Source organism: Crassostrea angulata, chromosome 3 (genome assembly GCF_025612915.1).
Source record: "Crassostrea angulata isolate pt1a10 chromosome 3, ASM2561291v2, whole genome shotgun sequence".
Taxonomy (NCBI): Eukaryota; Metazoa; Mollusca; class Bivalvia; order Ostreida; family Ostreidae; genus Magallana; species Magallana angulata.
This window is the reverse complement of record NC_069113.1, coordinates 44221437-44241047: the sequence shown is the minus strand read 5'-3', so window position 1 is coordinate 44241047 and position 19611 is coordinate 44221437. Positions and strand designations below refer to the sequence as shown.

The following is a 19611-nucleotide window of genomic DNA, read 5'->3' as shown; positions in this document are numbered from 1 at the left end:
CCCTTTTTTTAAAATATGTTTTTTGATTTTACAACAAATATGAGAATTCGTGTCAAAACCAATTCGGTTGTTAGAATGATATAAACGTCGGTTTATGTTGCGTTTTATATATGTGTTTCTTATGAAATTCGTATTTTGTTGTTCATTTGCAGCGCTGTTATAGAACGTCAGTTGTACCTTATTCAATATCAGAATGTTCTGTAATGTACTTTTATCAAAACCAATGCGCATTAATCTAATGGATATTAATTTGGTCATATTTAATTTTTTTTTCATAGATGAATGAATCAAAAATCCTATCTGCATGAATTTTTGATATGCAAGAATTTTATATCGATAATTGGTTCTGTAGATGGAAATTTAATGCGTCAATTTAACTACATGTATATTTCATTTCCATTAATTGCATGACACACTTTTTGCACACAGTTCATTAAGCGCATAATTGATTGAAAAATGATGCCTGTATTTGGATATATTTTGCATACTAAATTTTTACGTAATAAATGTTATCCTTATACACTTGTTTAGATTTGTTTGTATAGCTACTCATTTATTTTTGCACAAGGACATTGTTTGAACCCGGCAGGTTTGTAACAAGTAACACTTAATAAATCTTAATCTAAAACGCACCAATGCCACAAGTTGTGAGTTTTGCTAACATTTGAAATATTATGTAGGTATTCATATTCCCAATGTTTGTATGATAATTAGAAGGACTTGTTGGTGGGTCCATTTGGTTTCTATTACACAATAAGTGTTTAAATACACCGAATTATTTTTGGAAATATTGGCTCTAAACAAGTTAGGGGTGGAGGGGCTAGGAAATTAACTAAACACTGAAAGTGCTTATGATTTAAATCTCAGTGTACATATCCCAGGGATTTGATCGGATAGAAACAGGATTAAACAGTTTTGTTTTCTAGATTTCTTCGCATGTTCAATCGAGAGATTAAAATCTTTTTATTGGCTTGATATCTTAGAAAAATAACTTTCTTCGACATACGCCTCTTTATAGCTGGGCATTGAAATTAAGTGGCCGTTAATGCCCCTAATGGGTATATTTTTCGAGAGATTTAAATACAGCAGTTTGGTCAATACTTCAAAAGTTGGATCCAAGTTTGAGTAACTTTCATATCTCTTTTACAAATTTTACCCATCAAATACTCTAAGCACTACAGACAATGCTTCGGTTTTCCTTGAAGAGTATTGTCAGTACAAAGGGAGCTATGCAGCCTAAGTGGACAAAATTCAATCAAAACTGTTAATACCTCTAGTCAACACAGCAGACAAACACAGCTGTACGGAAAACATAGTTTTGCCCGTTACCATTTCCTCTTGTAGAAATGGCAAATATTTAATCACACCAATAGCCTCTAATTTCGCCTTTTTGTTACCTATTACTTTACATTCAAAGAGGTTTAAATCGATTCATAAGCGATTTGCAAGATTTGCAAGTTATACCAAGATTTTACGAATTATTCTTAATAGGAATGTGGGGCCATACAAGACCAACATTTTTGATGGCTTGCACGGTTTGTCTTTGTGATTAACGCTTGACCACCAGGTTTCGATTCCAAAGAGAACTATGCCTCAACCCTGAACGGCCTTATGTAACGTTGGGAGTTGGAATTTAGAGATAATGATTCCGTAAGCTAACTCCAACAAAAGAACTGGGAGAGTATATAGTCACATAATAATAGATTATAGAATACTAATGGTCTAAACACTCGCTTTTGCATGGATGAGAGAAAAAAATCCATTGTGCCTTGTATTATAAACCTAAAACAAACATTCTCCGGATTCAATGCTAACCAAGAGGTGAGACAAATGGGATAAATATCCGCGTACACGTTTTCACAAATATTTAATTTTCTTCGGGGTAGATTCATTTAAACAGTGATTCGAAGGTAAACATTAATTAATACCTTTTCCTAAACCTGACGATTTTCAAAAGAATTAGCCCTCTATTCCGATTTATTTGGGCTTATAGACTATTTCCTCTCCTAACTGGGAACAACCACTCCAGGGAATTCTACAATGAGGCTCCATTAGGGTCCTTTGAACGATAGCTCAAATGCAACATCATTAATTCCGAAAAGAAAAAAAATCCGAATAACCTACAAGATTCTAACATGATTAACTCAGCAAGAAGAACAAATTTTGATAGAAAGGTCATGCTGCATGTAGTGTCTTTTAAACGTTTCTCAAATATTTTTATTTAATTGTTTTGAATTGTTGCATTGGTTTCTTTTGATGCATTGGAATATGAAACGATGTACCCGGTAGATTCGAAGACCTTCGTTTAACAAGCATGGTGCCAAATGAAACACGTCTTCTCTGTTGATATTTCTTATCTTCCTTACATTTTAGTGTTTGAATTTTTAAAGTTTGAATTTCTTTGATATTATCTCCTGCTATATGAAAAAGGGTCACTTCATTTGGTTATGTATTTGTCGACTATGTAGTTCATGCAACGAACTGAGTATAGCGATGGTCCAAACCGTCCGAAATTCTATGGTTCAGACCTTGCTCAACGGTATCACAGAAATACATACATGTACAAAGAGATTTCTTAAATATTGTCAATCAAAAAAGCATTTATATGCACATTTAAATTTTTAAACGATAGAAAATCCATTAAAGAAAAAAAGTGAATTTTTATTGGTTTTAAATCAGAACCATTGAGTTCCTTGATGTACCATTCCTGAATTTTTAAATCTATTAATTATGTTAGTCATTTTATTACTAAAATGTCAAAGTGCTATCTCTCTATCTTTCAAATGCAATATCTGCATTATACATTAGGAAAAATCACCGGCTGTAAATATTCATTTATTGATTTTAAATATACACGCAATTCCAGAAATCCCTGCGGAGCCTTGTTCGCTATTTGTTTGACTGACCGTTTCTGGGACTATATTAATCCTTTTATTCCTATGTTTTCTTTGAAGATTTACACATGCTACTAGAATCTGTATGTTTAATGTATTGGAAATGGGAATCTAAATCAGCTGACGGCGTACGGTAATCGGACGTGGTTATGATGTGTTTGTAAAATGTCACAGAGATAGCTTTCTATTGATTGATTGAGGTGTATCCAACTACGATTATTTATGACCATTGATTGGAATTACATGTGCGCCTCGTCGAATGCAAATAGATATGCATCCATTTATAGTAGAACATATTTACATTAAGCGATGAATTAAATGCACTTTTGTCTGACAATAATGACATTAACAAGCAAAGTCGACAATAATGATTTTTTTTTAAATGGAGAGATATCAGAAAACATCAGTACAGGTATTAGAGTGGTAATTGTTTGTGTGTGTCCTGTTTTTACTTTTCAAGCAAAGCATACGTGTACAAGAGTGAGCTATAATTTCTATAAATTGAAAAGTCAATTTTTTTTAAAAATCTGTTTCTACCTTCCGAACTATCAATTTGTCAATAAGAAAAATTCTCTATGAATGTACATGACCTCAAATTTCTTGTTTTAATATTTGAATCATTAAAGAGCTTCATAAGATATTGGCAACCCACGATTGCATGTTATGAATATGAATTTCATTAAAGGCATGAACCACTTTGATACGATTATCAATGTTGGCGATTTCCTCTGAAAAGAGCACACAATTAAGGTCTTTTGCTTCTATCCCTCTATTTAGCCTTACATGAAAGCCGGAAACTGCGTGATCCTCTAGATTTATTGTTTTTTCAATTAGCCGTCTTCTTTTTTGGTTCATTCCATGTAGACATGTGGACTCATTAACGCCGGTAATTAATATTTCTGTGTACTCTTATATGTAAAGATAACCACGGTAAATGTTTAAACCGTGTACTTTTCTTATCAAATTAAATTTTGATGACTCAATTATGACCAGACACAAGGATCGCACGGCCTGTACAACACCTAAACCATGTTTCTGGCTGCCATATCTGATCAGACCTAGGGGCCGCCACCAGTGAATCGGACCTAACCGCCACTTTTAAGCTCTAGACAATAAATTTACTACATAATTCCGGCTTCCCTGGGGAAAATCATAAAAGCCACAAATTATCAGATCCAATTAAGAATGCTTTATTTTCTGAATCTAAGTAAAAGGATTGTGATCATCAATTGAATGGAACAAATCGCGGCTTATTTGTTTTAACAGAGAAAATTAGAACACCTTAAGGCATACATTAGATTGGTGAAATCAAAAGCCATTCAGACGAACCATAAATGCATTAAAAACAAAAAAAGCCTTACTTAAGTGGTCCGATGACAAGATCTATTTATATTTAGATAAGCCTTTAAAGAAAACACGAATCCGGGAAAAAATGGTGCCAGATTGGTTTTGTCTAAATTATATTTAGTATGTCGCATGGCGAATTTAATAAACGATTGATCAAATCGGACATAATGGTTTTTTGATAAACAATTACTTTTATAATTACAAAAGACAAATAAATGGGAATTTTTTTTAACTTTCATGCCTGTTTTTACGTTAGAAATTCGTTTTTATTGATTTATAATCAAATTGATAGTTTTTGTTAGTAAATCTGCTTATTTCTAATTTACAAGTAACGTAATCACGTGATTAACTACAGAATGTGGGGATGATATCAATGTCTTCATAAATATAATTAAGTGGTGGGTTAGGGACATGCTGCTCAATAATATTTCAAGTTTTTTCTTATGTATAACATTTTCTGAAATTACAAAAAATATATCATATTGCATAATACACTTTACACTTATTAGAATAGTATTGATAGAATAGAGAAATGTCGTTGAGCTATTTGTTTAGTAAGAAATACCGAGTACTTAAAAAAAAGAATATTCAATGCCATAAGTAACAGCGCTACGGAGAACTGTCTGAATGAAAAATTCATGTCGCTGAAAGGTTTTTTTATCTATTAAAAATTGTTGACCATACTACCAACCCCTTGCATAATTTAATTTCTTTTCGTTAGCAATTGGAACTATTTTGTAAGTGGGTTCGATATATTGTTAGTGTTAGGGGGGTAGGAATTAAATAATCCGTATGGATATGCGTGTCTATAATAAATTGTTGCATTTGTAATGAGTTTTTGTTATCAATTGCTAAAGAAAAGAAATGTTTTATTTGCGGATGAACAAAGTGAAGGAGAAAATAACTATAGGTTGTACTTTTACAGCATTAAATGTTTTTTCTCTTTTCCCTGTGTTCATAGGCGTCGGAACCGGGGGGGGGGGGGGGGGGGGGGCTAGGGGGGAGGGCTTAGCCCCCCCCCCACTTTTTTTGCAAAGTTAGACCTTAAACCATTAGGCACATAGCATTAGGGAGGGTCAAGCCCCCCCCCCCCCCCCCCCACACACACATACTTTTTCTCGCAGCAAACATAATTATTCCTAAATTTACCTTAAAATGATTGAAATATTGAAAAATTGAAGGCATAGTTATACTAGCCACCCCCCCCCCTCCACCACGGATTAGGAATTTCATGATTTGGAAAAAAAATTTTGGTAGGTAATTTTTTTTTTGAACAGTATAGGTAACCCCCACCCCCACCCGGATCAGGTTTTTCATGTATTTGGGAATAAGTTTATTTTTTTATTTTTTTTTGCTTGTCAGGATTTCTGAGGATCAGTCATAGACCCCCCCCCCCCTCCACAAACACACTTTCAATTTGCTTCCGACGCCACTGGTGTTTCTCGCAAAAATACGGCAATCCAGGGATTCCTTATCTGAGGTTGTAGAGATATATATGCTTCTGCGTACCCCCCCCCCCCCCGCTTTTTTTATAAAGGGTAAAATAAACGAGAAAGAAATAAATTAAAAAAAAAAACAAATAACCTAAAGAGACCCCCAAAACAGAACAAATAAATACATGAATATACGAAGGCCATTCAAAAACTTTGTCCTTCACAGTCCTGTGTTATGTTGTAAATTTTGAATTTTGTAAATTTTGTATTTACACCTGCATAAAAAATTGAATGTAGATCACTTCAAACACACTTGTTACGATTCACTGAATTCTGTATCAACAAAACTGTCAGAAAAAGAATTGCTTGAGTTTTAGAAAGGTTGGTCAAGTTTAAAAAAAACTCCTACGACGATCAGAAACATATGACGGCATGATACCTTTTGTATTTTCTTATTTTGTCTTTTTGTAGGGGAGGGGTCTGTTTTCTTTTGTTTTTGAGGGTTCTTTTTTCCCTGATTGTCCAAATTAATATAGCCATGTAATGGTATTATTATTTAATACATTTTTTGTCAAATACTACTTTTTGTTTTACAACTAGCTTGAAATTACTAAATTTGCCAAATTGTCATGCCTCATTGCAATTTTATATTCAAAAGAACATGCAATGAATGATATAAAAATATAACTTTATTTACTGTGAATATAAAACAATACATACATATAAACAACCCCTGGATCATCATGCAGGGGTGATATAAGAGCCTCTGTAGATAAAATGAAGTTGTGGAAATGAATTTAAAAAAACATTTAAAAAACAGTGATAATCTCAATCATATGAGCATACTGAAATATGATACAGATAGTATTGTAAAACTAATATAAGGATTTACTGACTGGTATGTTTTTTTGGTTTTGTTACACAAATATGTGTTTGACATTTGTGCAAGTTAGCATGTAATGAAAATCTATCCCCACTCGGCAAAAAAAAAAGGGGGGGGGGGAGGGAAATAAAGGTCTTTTTCATGTCAATATGCCGTATGTGTGCCACGCTTTTGCAATCATTTCCTTTCGGGTAAGGAATATAATGTAAAGAATAAAGGAAATTCGAACCATTGTTCCCCATTGTATGTGTTGGGGGTTTTACAGAAAACTAAAAAACCAGTGGCTTGAAGAATTACCTCTCAGTCTTTATAACATTGTGTATTTGTTTACCCCTGGTTTATCGTTCTTTAAATTTCGGACTTCTTAATGAAAATTGAAAATGCGTCCCTTTCTAATCATTTTGTGGTCAATCAATAGTATTTCAATATCTAATGTTTTCACTTCAATTTTCTTTTGTTTATTTACAAGTTTCTCTTTAAATTTCTATCCTTACTTCATTAACGTTTCACAACATGGTAATTAAATTGATCGTCTGTTCGTTTTAATACTAGACTCTCAACGCTATTTTACATATACAAATATGTATCATTTGTTATTAAAACTTCACTTTTCGAAGAACGGTCCGCTAAAAATTATCAAAAAAGGAAGTTCTCATACAACAGACAAAGCTCAACACCCTATAGACGGTTTGGTTTAAACATCTTTTGCTGTTTATGAAATAGAAACAACAAAATCGACTTAAAACGATATACAGAACATGTCATAAATACGATGTAGGAAAATGAAACTCGATAAAAAAGATCGTTAGATAAAGAAAAATGATCAAAAATCATTTCTCTGGTGTGAAGGTTGTAAATATTTTAACAAGTTTGAAGACCGAGTAAAATAATTTTTTAATTATGCCCCACAAGAGAAATAAACTTGCTTTGCGACAAAATGAGGCTGAATGCTTGGTTTATCACATTTTCCCCTTGTTATTTTTTTATGTTTAGCGCCAGCTGTACTAAAATGGCCGCGCGCAGCATCTTGAAAGATGGCAGATACTGTCATCTCATTCTTTTTAGACATTAAATCATATTAATCCTACTTTTGATCTCTTTCAAAACTGAATAATGTGTTCTTTGATTATCAAACAACACAGGCGATAAATTTAAGCTGTACAAAAATAGCATAATTTAGATGTGGTATGTAGTGCAAAGCTATATAACTTTCATTTAAAACCTTAAAAAAATAAGTAAATACTTTTGTTAAGCGATATAATAAAACCATTATAACAAGAGATTGGACTTGGAGTAGTTGTGCCAAACAGGAACGTGACGTTAGCCTGTCTATATCATTGCTGGCCACTTAGCCATAGCCTTTTGAAATCCACAAGATGTGTCTGGCTACTGGGCTACGACTGCGCAGTCTATGCATATTTCACTCGAAAGCAGCGACATCTTTGACCTGTTTTGATACAAGAATAAGATAATTACATCCTACTGAAAGTCCAAGGTCTTGTTAAAATGGTTCTAATACTCATGTTTGGATGCAAAAGTTCCATTTATCTTTTGAAAAAGATGTACGTTTAACCGTGACAGATGCATGTATGAAATTTTAACATTTGTCCACCATCAAACACGTATAATCTCCGTGAAGAATTCACGAAATTCTTGTAGTTGCTCGACTTTTCTTTATTTTTTTCCATATTTAACCATTGCTAAATACAGGCATTTATATTTGAAAAACCACCGTAAAATTCTTCCAGGTGTCAGGCAAAAATTAGAATTTACTGAAATTGCACCATTTAAAATGAATAAAGAACGTGGCATTTGTATGAAATGGAAACATTTATCTGACCGTGTTGTTAACTACAATTTACATCGTCACAGCTGAATCCTTAATCAGTTTTCTGATCTCGATTTCTGATAGATAACAACAAATGTGTATATAACACTGCTTCCTGCTAACGGGAATTACCCGGGTGTTTTTTTCCGGTTTGTCTTTTGATCACTTGAAGTGAATCTGCATACTTCGGTGCAGACCTTTCACAGGGCACCCTGCAAGGTCAACGTTGTCGCTTTCCATGCCATTTGCTAAAACGCCTGACGTCATACATGTAACCCTGAGTCGAACACGACCGAACAAATATGATATTCACACCGACAAATTGCGTCGATTTCCTTTTCCTGAGTCAAATGTCAGAAGATCGCGGCGTATGGTTTTTCTGGTTTTCTGCAGCAAGGCGTGTTGATTAAGTACCCGATAAAACGGGAGTCATCACCAGATTTGCTGAAAGTTTTTCGTAATTTGTGATATTTAGTTCGTGTATTTGTTGAATTACAACTTCATAGAGAAATGAAAGCTTTTTATCTCTTTCCCCCCAAGCCGAAGATGAGCTATTAGCCAGAGTGGGGAAAGCGTTAAATGAAAATTATTCTTTCATGTTGCATAAACAAAGCTAAATGATTGTTTGGGGTCGGGGTACGATTTTCGCTACATGATAAACCAGGAATCGCCTTTAGTAAAACGCAGCTTTTAAAAGCTTCGTTATTAGATTCAATTTGTTGAAAAGAGATATTTGAAAAAATACAATAAATCAGACACGCACATTAAAATCAATAACTGCGGCACTAATTATTCCGGGATACAACAAAGTCTTGATGTTTTCCCTTTGTGTCTAATAATTTTCGGTGTTTTCCTTCAACTGATTATCTGCACGCAAATTATTTTAAATTCCACAAAGTAAAACCACTACATTCCCCTAAGCTCTCGGCTTTGTTTAAGTGATATGAAAAATAAATGTCATTATGTTAATGTACCAAATACACGACACGCATACTTGTCAGCCCAAAGATCAAAAGGTTATTTATTTATAATGTTTTAGATATACATACCTGTATATACGATAAACGTAGTTGCCTAGAAGATGAGAATCTGCATAATTTTCATTCGAATATAGATTGTGTTGGTTAAATATGAGTATTGAACGATAATATATTTGTTTTATCAAAATTAATTCAAACTCAATGCAAAAAATTAAGCTGTCTATTTATATTTACACACACAAAATAGGGTTGATAAGATCTGGGTCCACCGCCATAAAACATTCTTAAGTCTGAGAATGTTCTCAAGTCTGAGAATATTCTCAACTCCCCAATTCTCAAACTCAGCCGCCGCCATAAAAAAGTTGAGCAAAATAAAAATTCTCAAATTCTGTTTTATTCTCAAATATTTGAGTCTACAAAAATGTAGACTTAAGAATATTCTCAAGCAAACAAAATGGCTGCCGCTTACAGAAGATTGCATCGAAATCGAAGACGACCTAATGTTTTAGTTCGTCCGATGGTTTTAAGATATAGAAGTAATCCCTTGGATCAATCGGAGACGATTGAGGAGTTCGAAATCTATCATCGTGATAGATGTTGTCCCAACACCATTAATTTCATCGTCAATGGTGTTTAGGATCAGCTGATCACAGACACCAAGAGGGCTCCACTTCTGTAGGTCTTACTGTGTTTTTGCGTTTTGTTGCGACTGGGGCCCACCTTCGCCTGATTGTGGACAGTCTCGGAATTTCAGCGTCATCTGTTGGAAGATCCGTCAGAGCTGTTGCTGCCGCCATCGTCGCTGTTTTTGCCAGATCCCAATTCATCTTCCCTGTCGGTGAAGTGGCAACAAAAGTGAAGGAGGGTTTCAAAAGAGTTGCAGGTGCATGCACACACAATGCAAACACTATAATATCTTGCTTTTTCAAATAAAATTCCTTGTCTCTTACACTGTACCACCGCATATAACATATACTATTTTCCATATACTGACACGATGAAGTAGTCGTGTTCAAAAATATACCATATTAATGTTTCCTTTATAATGAGAGTTCTCGTGTAAGGGGGGAGTACTGGATGAGAAAAAAGATATAGGCGGATCCATCTATTACTGAATGATCTTATAGATACACGAGGACGGCAATGAACAAATATGGAACGAAAATACAAACACTTTCCAATTTTCTCATTCAAACTAGCTTCCCTAGAGAACAAAAACTGCTGTCAAATAAAAATTGATAAAATTATTTTTAAAATATTAATTTGCAATCTAAGTTGGGGTGGGGTGGGTGGCAGTAATAAAGTTTTTAAAAGTTTGTATAATTTATACATGTGCATTTAGAATTCAAAATCAATTACCTCTAAACCGCAATTCAAATAACTTAAAATTATCAATTTGTTGAACAAAATTGATATAGTTTACATATTTAATTGTCTTTCATTATCACTTATTTTCATTTTTACTAGTTCATATTAATATCCACACACATTAATCAATCTATAGATTAAAAGATAATGAAAATGATAATTGAGTTACATGTAATATGAAAATCAATATACAGTTGTATCTAATCATTTTTTTTTTCATGAATAGGGTTTCCTAAAAAGCTAGGATGCATTGATGGAACTCAGGTAAGGATCTTGGCTCCATCAATTAATGAACCTGATTATGTGAACAGAAAGGGGTTCCATAGCCTCAATGTTTAGGTAAAACAAAGGAAAAATAAAAAAAAATGTACTTATTAGGTGGTTAAGTAAATAGTAACACACAAAATTGTGCGAGAATTAACATATACTAGTAGGTGTTTATAATAAAAAAAATATTATAGATATAATTCAATCTTTATTTTTAGATGGTGTGCAGCTCCTCTTTTAGAGTAACTTCACTGTGTGCAAGTTGGCCTGGCTCATGTCACGACTCCAGAATTTGGAGAAATTCCCATCTTTGCCAACAGTTTAAAAATGGTATACATGTATTACTAAAATCTTTAATAAACTTGCTGTCTTGCTCCCTCTTTCTCTCTCTCTCTCTCTATATATATATATATACATTGTATATATCTTTATTCATGAAGTAATTTTCATTAATCAAGGATTGCATGATGGGATATTGCTGGGAGAATCCGGACACCCCCTTACACGACATCTAATGACACCATACTTGACACCTTCGAAGCGGTCTGAGGAAAAGATTAATGCCAGTCTTTACCAAACCAGAGTGTTGATCTAGCAGACTTTTGGAATCATGAAAAGACGATTTCAGACTCTCCAGGTTGGGTTCAGGGTTTCCCCTCACCTGGCTGTGTAGTACATTACAGCATGTGACATCTTACACAATTTAGGAATTGAAAGGGGTGACATTTCTATTCAGGAGAACTATACAGACATAAATGTAGCTTAATGCATTCCGGTAAATACTGTGGAACCAGGACAGGTCCGAAATGATAGTTTGCTCAATAGAGCAGAGTGTTTTTCTAAATGAAATATAATAAAGAATATGGTTACAGAATAATTTGTTTTACCCTGAATTTCTGTTGAATGATAACAAGTCACTGTCAGACACAGTAAATTCATTTCAATTTTTTTCTATCTCCAGTACATGAATTAAACCTCTCTCTTTCCTGCTTTCTCTCACTCTCCCTCTTTTCTTTCCCTCTCCCCTTCTTTCTTTTCTTTCTCCCCTCTTTCTCTACCTTCCCCTTTCTGTCTCTCATACTCAAATATAACATATATAATAATGAACAGTCAAAGAATTTAAAAACATTTTCAATTAACATGTAGCTGAGGTTACACTCACGAGCCAAAAGTATGTGAATTTCTTTTTTATATATATAATTATCTAATCTAGTTTTCTTTTGTCATAATAATACATGTATAAACTTAAGGTATTTTATCATCTCTCTGTTACTCAAATTTGATATTACCAATCCAAAGTAGGATAACTATTAACAAAAACCTATTTAAATGTTTGTCAAAATTGCAAATTAAATTTGTTTTCAATGAAATGTAAAAAGAAAAAAGAATAAATTAACGACATTTAGCATGTGAGTGTATGTAGATCGGAGAGTTGACTAAATTATTGTGAATGCGCATTGCCCTACATTTCAGCTATAAAAGATGGATAAGTAGTTTGAATGTCCAAAATAAGTTTCTGTTTTTTGAGGAGTAGAACTTCTTTTTTCAGAGTTAACACTTCCTTTTCTTCTTTGATTTTAAGAATCTCTTCCTCTAGTCGCTGGTTGTCTAAAGTTAAGTTGATTTCTTCCAATTCTTCAAGCTTTCTCTTTCTTGATGCACTCTCTGAAGTAAATTATTAAATACAAGTACATGTACTTCATATGATTCATCCTACTTATAAACATTTTTAGATTTCTATTGAGAGAGAGAGAGAGGAGAGAGAGAAAGAGAGAGAGAGAGAGTCAGAGAGAGAGAGAGAGAGAGAGAGAGAGCATAAATATATAGAGATATCTATATATATATCAATGTATTTATCAAAAATTGGAATGAATACTTACCTTTCTTTTCAGTTCTTTTTGAAGGTTTTGCCTGTTTATCTGCATAAAAAAGAACATCAGAGTATTTTATAATTTCCCAATGAAACTAATTATCTAAAAAAGTTATAAACTAAATTCACATAAAATTTATGCCAGCATAATAAGTCTCCTATTGAAAAGTGTAAAATTGTAATATGAACAAAATCCCTCCCTCTCCTAACCAGGGATTGGGACACTGGTCATAATTTAAATCTTTGTAGCTTGCTTCCACATTTCTTTCAGAAAACAAACAAAAATTTGTTCAATTAAGGTACTGAAAGATAACTTATAGAAACAACACTAATATTGATATTACCTTGTAATGAATCAAGGCTGATTTCCAAAGGCGCAGTGATTGCAATTGCAGGAAGTGTACTATCAGCTGAAATCAAAATATTCCTCAGCTATATTGAGAAGTAATAAAAAACAAGTGTAAAGTGATAAAAGTATTAGAAATTCAGTCAATTGAGTACTGAGGATACTACTTGTGTTCCACATGTAAATACCAGCTGTGTTTGTTGTAAACAACTAAATAAATTAGTAAATATAAACATTAAACATTCACTAATTAATCAGTTCCAGTGACATGAAATATCTCTGTCACATTAGTAACAAGATGAACTTGACTGTACCTTTCTGTGAACAGCCAGCTGCTGCCTCAGTATCTGGGACCAGTGGTTCTGATATACTCAGTAATGGAGCTATGTAAATTAAATCAAGCATAAATACATGTATGTAAAGCATATAATATAAACTGGCAGAAATAATTTCAAAGTTGTGTGAATTCAATCCTAATTTATACACCATAATATAAGTCTTCTAATTTAATTTAAGGACATTAACACAATTTTGTCCTGTATCCTATCCTATATATACCATCTATAGTCCTGTGTGTGTATATATTAATCAATGCATGTGTGTGCGAGTGTTGATTTCATACCATCTGTATCAATTCCTCCTTCCACACCACAGAGGTTTGGCTCCCCATCAGCCAGGCGGAGGTAAGTCTCCTCACCTGGTGTGAGTTGAGGTAGTGGGGGGCCACCACCAGTCTTGGGACGCTTCAGCCCATCAAGCTTTTCTTTACCTTCAAAAAGAAAAGATGTGACACAATAAGAGTCTTTTAATAATAATTCATAGTTATCTATCATTGTCCTTTAAACCTGGAGTGTTTTTTAACTTTATACATTATATTTTCATGCATAAAACATTCTTAATTGCCATTTCATTAAATTATTTTAATAAATAATGAAATATATTGTCAGTTATCCATATCATTGGTATATTGAATACTTAATATGATTTGGTCACTCGATCGATCCAGTTTTAATGGAATGCTATAATTTTTAATTACATGTATATGACTTAATTTGGCTTTTTGTAAATAGTAATGTAATACCGGTACATTTGCAGACACCAGATGAGTGTAAAACTTATATATATTTATGTACAGTTTATTGGGTATTCAAAAACTAAAAATATATATGCCCAATAGACTCATAGGTCCAGCATGTGTAAAATCCAACAGTCAACAAATCGTTCAAAGCATTATTAATCTGCTTAATTTTTCATTCAATTTGTGTAAATAGATTGATAAAAAAGATTAATCATACATTCACCATTAAATACACACATACACACTTACTTCTTGACTTCACATTGTAATATTTTTTCTTCACCTCCTCCCATTCCCTTCTTTTAATGTCGAACTGTCTACAATAAAGGAGAGCCTATTAATGTATGCACGCGGAACTATAAATAGAAATGGAAACCACCATTGACCAAACTGTAAAGGAAAAACTACGAAATGCATTATGAATCATGTACGTGATTGTTGTATGTACACAACAAATACAAGTATGGCTCTATATTTTCGCACTGAAGTGTGGTATATATTGGTCGTGAATATAAACGTAATAATTGACGGCACGTATATACGTACAACTACATTGAAATAAAAACGATGTCATTACAAATTTAGTTTTAATTACAATTTCGTGTTGTCTAAAAACTTATGATCGTATCGAAACTTCAATAGCTACTACAAGTATATAGAGATCTAGACCAAGCGGTTAAACTGTAGCCCTACGACAAATTTGGGTTGGTAGACATGCAAACGCTGCACTGTACATGATATAGAAATTTGCGGTCTTCTTGTTAATCTAGTTTGCTTGTGACAATCACTTCACATTTTTTTTTTATTGTTAATCACTTCTGAAGATTTACTTACGAGTTCAGTCGGTCTGCAATTTTTTGCCACTCTCTTTCTTTCATTTCTCTCCCCTTCTTAATCCCACACCCCTTAAACGACCCAAATAGCACGGTTGCCCTCGCTTTTACTTCCTCAATGAGGGCAACTTCTTCGTCAACCCCCCAATTCTGCCCCCGTTTCTTTTCCATTACTTTTTTCTTCCAAAATAACAAAGCAGACGATAAAATATGCAAAACATGTGTTTATTTACACGTAACTATAAATGTTTCTTACCTTTCTGGCGCAGAAGAGCTCCACTAGACCCCTTCAGTCATTGAAAAAAATCCGCGAAAACCGTCTCGCGAGAACATAAATTTGAGAAAATTCTCAACTCAAGTCTTGAGAATTACTCAGCTAAGAATATTCTCAAGTGGCTTTATGGCGGTGATTTTGAGAATATTCTTAGCTGAGTATTTCTCAAGACTTGAGTTGAGAATTTTTTTGAGAATTCTCAAAGTTTTATGGCGGTGGGCCCTGGAAAAAAAATCCCGAACAAAATATTTTTCTGCAGCTGTTTATGAATAATTATGCACTAAATATATACGACTTGGTTTTTTTTTAACTGCATACAATTTAAAAGCAAATATATATATAGTAACATCGTTCATAACAAAGTATAAAAAAGGCCACATATCTAAAGTGCTATTTTATTTTAGAGAGAGAGAGAGAGAGAGAGAGAGAGAGAGAGAGAGAGAGAGAGAGAGAGAGAGAGAGAGAGAGAGAGGGGGGAAAAGCGACCCTAAGAGTGTTCAAAGTAAAATGAATTTAAAACAAGAGGCCCACTGGTCACATAGCTTTCCTGAACAACAATTGTCATTATGATAATATAATTATATAATAACCTTTATGGAGTCATATACAAAATATCTAGACAATGTAGAAAAATAGATCCTGTTTTAAAATATTTTGAATTTTGTTTCTGGACATTCTTATGTTAATTTTTTTTAACGGGATGGTTTTTTAGTTATATCTCTTATTGAGCATTGCATTTCTCAAAAAGATCTAGATATAACTTTATATCCCTTGTGGGACACAAGAAATTTGTGAAAATATAAAAAAAAATTCCTACGTGATATGGACCCCCCCCCCCCCAATCAATGTGGACCCACCCTATCCACGAAGATCATAATTTTGACAAACGTAAATATAGCCTACCTTAGGATACATGTACACAAGTTACAGCTTTTCTGGTCAAAGTATGCTAATATGCCTATGACTCCAACTTCTCAATCTTTCAAGGTAAATTAAGGAACATTTATATCTCCGGCGATAAAAAGTGTGTGTGTGGGGGGGGGGGGGGGCTGAACCCTCTATTCGGCTATGTGCCTAATGGTTTAGGGTCTAACTTTGCAAAAAAAAAGGGGGGGGGCTAAGCCCTCCCCCCCTAGCCCCCCCCCCCAGTTCCGACGCCTATGAGCAATAATTCCTAGTTATCTTTCCTAGTAAAACAACCTTGTCTAATGAATTTCCATCACTTAAAGATGTTTCGTGTCAAGTTTGGTTGAAATTGGCCCAGCGGTTCTGGAGAGGCAGTCAAGGTGATTAGGCTCCACTGTTACCAAACTTTTCAAAGCACTCGACTCAGTCTTCAACTAAATTCTTTAAAGGTAAACTGCAATAATTTAAGGTCTAAACTCAGACTTGAGGCCTAGTGTTGACTAGAGGAAAGTTGGTAACGGCGGGCTCAGAAAAGCCCACTTGAGCTTTTAGCTCGGGTGAGCTAAATATAAGCATTATCAGAGCGTTTAAGATAAGGCTTATTTTCTTCAATCTCCTTTTCTCTGTGATAAAAAGTACCCATTTCTTAATTTACTTTGTAAAAGTTCGAATAATAACATTAATCTTGTTTGTTACTTTTGTACATATTGATCATCTTCTTATTGTCATTTATAAATTGAAAAATAAAAATCATCAACAAAAAAAACCCATCAACAATTATGTATTACAGGTGTATCTTTAAAACAAACCTTATGAAATGAATCACCTCTTTAACATTTTCAGATTTTCAGTATTTAAAAGTTAAATTAATTGAAACATAGAAGGTTTCTTATAATAATATTCTTTCATGTATAATAAGCGCAATGTTCTGTATAAATAAAAAATAAAAAATGGAATTCATCTTCAACACTAGTTTGGAAATGTGGACAAAATCTATTTTCTCTATTTGTGTTATTATATTATTTATGATTTCAAACTGCAACTCTTGCATGCAATTTGTCAGAAGAAAAAAGAATCACGTGGGGACGATCGCAAGAACCATACACTGGTTACGCCCTAATTAGTGAAATTAATTATTTTTAGCGTGCTTGATCACACAAAGACCGCTATTTTCAAACATCGTGTTATTTTTCACAGATCTTTTTTTACGACCTTAATTAATATTAATATTAATTATGACTCCGACCTCGGCGGGGGGTAAAGTGTAAAAACAACGGGACCGGACGGGTGTTTTCTAGGAGGTCGTAAAAAAAGATCTGTGAAAAATAACACGATGTTTGAAAATAGCGGTCTTTGTGTGATCAAGCACGCTAAAAATAATTAATTTCACTAATTAGGGCGTAACCAGTGTATGGTTCTTGCGATCGTCCCCACGTGATTCTTTTTTCTTCTGACAAATTGCATGCAAGAGTTGCAGTTTGAAATCATAAATAATATAATAACACAAATAGAGAAAATAGATTTTGTCCACATTTCCAAACTAGTGTTGAAGATGAATTCCATTTTTTATTTTTTATTTATACAGAACATTGCGCTTATTATACATGAAAGAATATTATTATAAGAAACCTTCTATGTTTCAATTAATTTAACTTTTAAATACTGAAAATCTGAAAATGTTAAAGAGGTGATTCATTTCATAAGGTTTGTTTTAAAGATACACCTGTAATACATAATTGTTGATGGGTTTTTTTTGTTGATGATTTTTATTTTTCAATTTATAAATGACAATAAGAAGATGATCAATATGTACAAAAGTAACAAACAAGATTAATGTTATTATTCGAACTTTTACAAAGTAAATTAAGAAATGGGTACTTTTTATCACAGAGAAAAGGAGATTGAAGAAAATAAGCCTTATCTTAAACGCTCTGATAATGCTTATATTTAGCTCACCCGAGCTAAAAGCTCAAGTGGGCTTTTCTGAGCCCGCCGTTACCAACTTTCCTCTAGTCAACACTAGGCCTCAAGTCTGAGTTTAGACCTTAAATTATTGCAGTTTACCTTTAAAGAATTTAGTTGAAGACTGAGTCGAGTGCTTTGAAAAGTTTGGTAACAGTGGAGCCTAATCACCTTGACTGCCTCTCCAGAACCGCTGGGCCAATTTCAACCAAACTTGACACGAAACATCTTTAAGTGATGGAAATTCATTAGACAAGGTTGTTTTACTAGGAAAGATAACTAGGAATTATTGCTCATAGGCGTCGGAACTGGGGGGGGGGGGGGCTAGGGGGGGAGGGCTTAGCCCCCCCCCCCCTTTTTTTTTGCAAAGTTAGACCCTAAACCATTAGGCACATAGCCGAATAGAGGGTTCAGCCCCCCCCCCCCCCCCCCACACACACACTTTTTATCGCCGGAGATATAAATGTTCCTTAATTTACCTTGAAAGATTGAGAAGTTGGAGTCATAGGCATATTAGCATACTTTGACCAGAAAAGCTGTAACTTGTGTACATGTATCCTAAGGTAGGCTATATTTACGTTTGTCAAAATTATGATCTTCGTGGATAGGGTGGGTCCACATTGATTGGGGGGGGGGGGGGGGTCCATATCACGTAGGAATTTTTTTTTATATTTTCACAAATTTCTTGTGTCCCACAAGGGATATAAAGTTATATCTAGATCTTTTTGAGAAATGCAATGCTCAATAAGAGATATAACTAAAAAACCATCCCGTTAAAAAAAATTAACATAAGAATGTCCAGAAACAAAATTCAAAATATTTTAAAACAGGATCTATTTTTCTACATTGTCTAGATATTTTGTATATGACTCCATAAAGGTTATTATATAATTATATTATCATAATGACAATTGTTGTTCAGGAAAGCTATGTGACCAGTGGGCCTCTTGTTTTAAATTCATTTTACTTTGAACACTCTTAGGGTCGCTTTTCCCCCCTCTCTCTCTCTCTCTCTCTCTCTCTCTCTCTCTCTCTCTCTCTCTCTCTCTCTCTCTCTCTCTCTCTCTCTCTCTCTCTCTCTCTCTCTCTAAAATAAAATAGCACTTTAGATATGTGGCCTTTTTTATACTTTGTTATGAACGATGTTACTATATATATATTTGCTTTTAAATTGTATGCAGTTAAAAAAAAACCAAGTCGTATATATTTAGTGCATAATTATTCATAAACAGCTGCAGAAAAATATTTTGTTCGGGATTTTTTTTCCAGGGCCCACCGCCATAAAACTTTGAGAATTCTCAAAAAAATTCTCAACTCAAGTCTTGAGAAATACTCAGCTAAG

General features: G+C 33.7%; 1 protein-coding gene and 1 long non-coding RNA gene across 2 annotated transcripts; one reads left to right on the top strand and one right to left on the bottom strand.

The window, feature by feature from the left end:
- The first annotated feature begins 9639 nt into the window (after positions 1 to 9639).
- LOC128175231 (uncharacterized) lies at positions 9640 to 11975 on the top strand. The gene is made up of 4 exons (XR_008242647.1): positions 9640 to 10248; positions 10960 to 10997; positions 11219 to 11330; positions 11459 to 11975. It is a non-coding gene; the product is annotated as an uncharacterized LOC128175231 (long non-coding RNA).
- Positions 11976 to 12115: 140 nt separating this feature from the next.
- Positions 12116 to 15523, bottom strand: LOC128175230 (myb/SANT-like DNA-binding domain-containing protein 4). Its single transcript, XM_052840697.1, has 7 exons — positions 15129 to 15523; positions 14544 to 14611; positions 13839 to 13985; positions 13531 to 13599; positions 13215 to 13280; positions 12881 to 12919; positions 12116 to 12665 (listed from the first exon to the last, which is right to left on the bottom strand). Exons 1-7 carry the CDS (start codon positions 15296 to 15298, stop codon positions 12463 to 12465), a joined length of 762 nt encoding a protein of 253 aa, XP_052696657.1. The 5' UTR covers positions 15299 to 15523; the 3' UTR covers positions 12116 to 12462.
- Positions 15524 to 19611: the final 4088 nt, after the last annotated feature.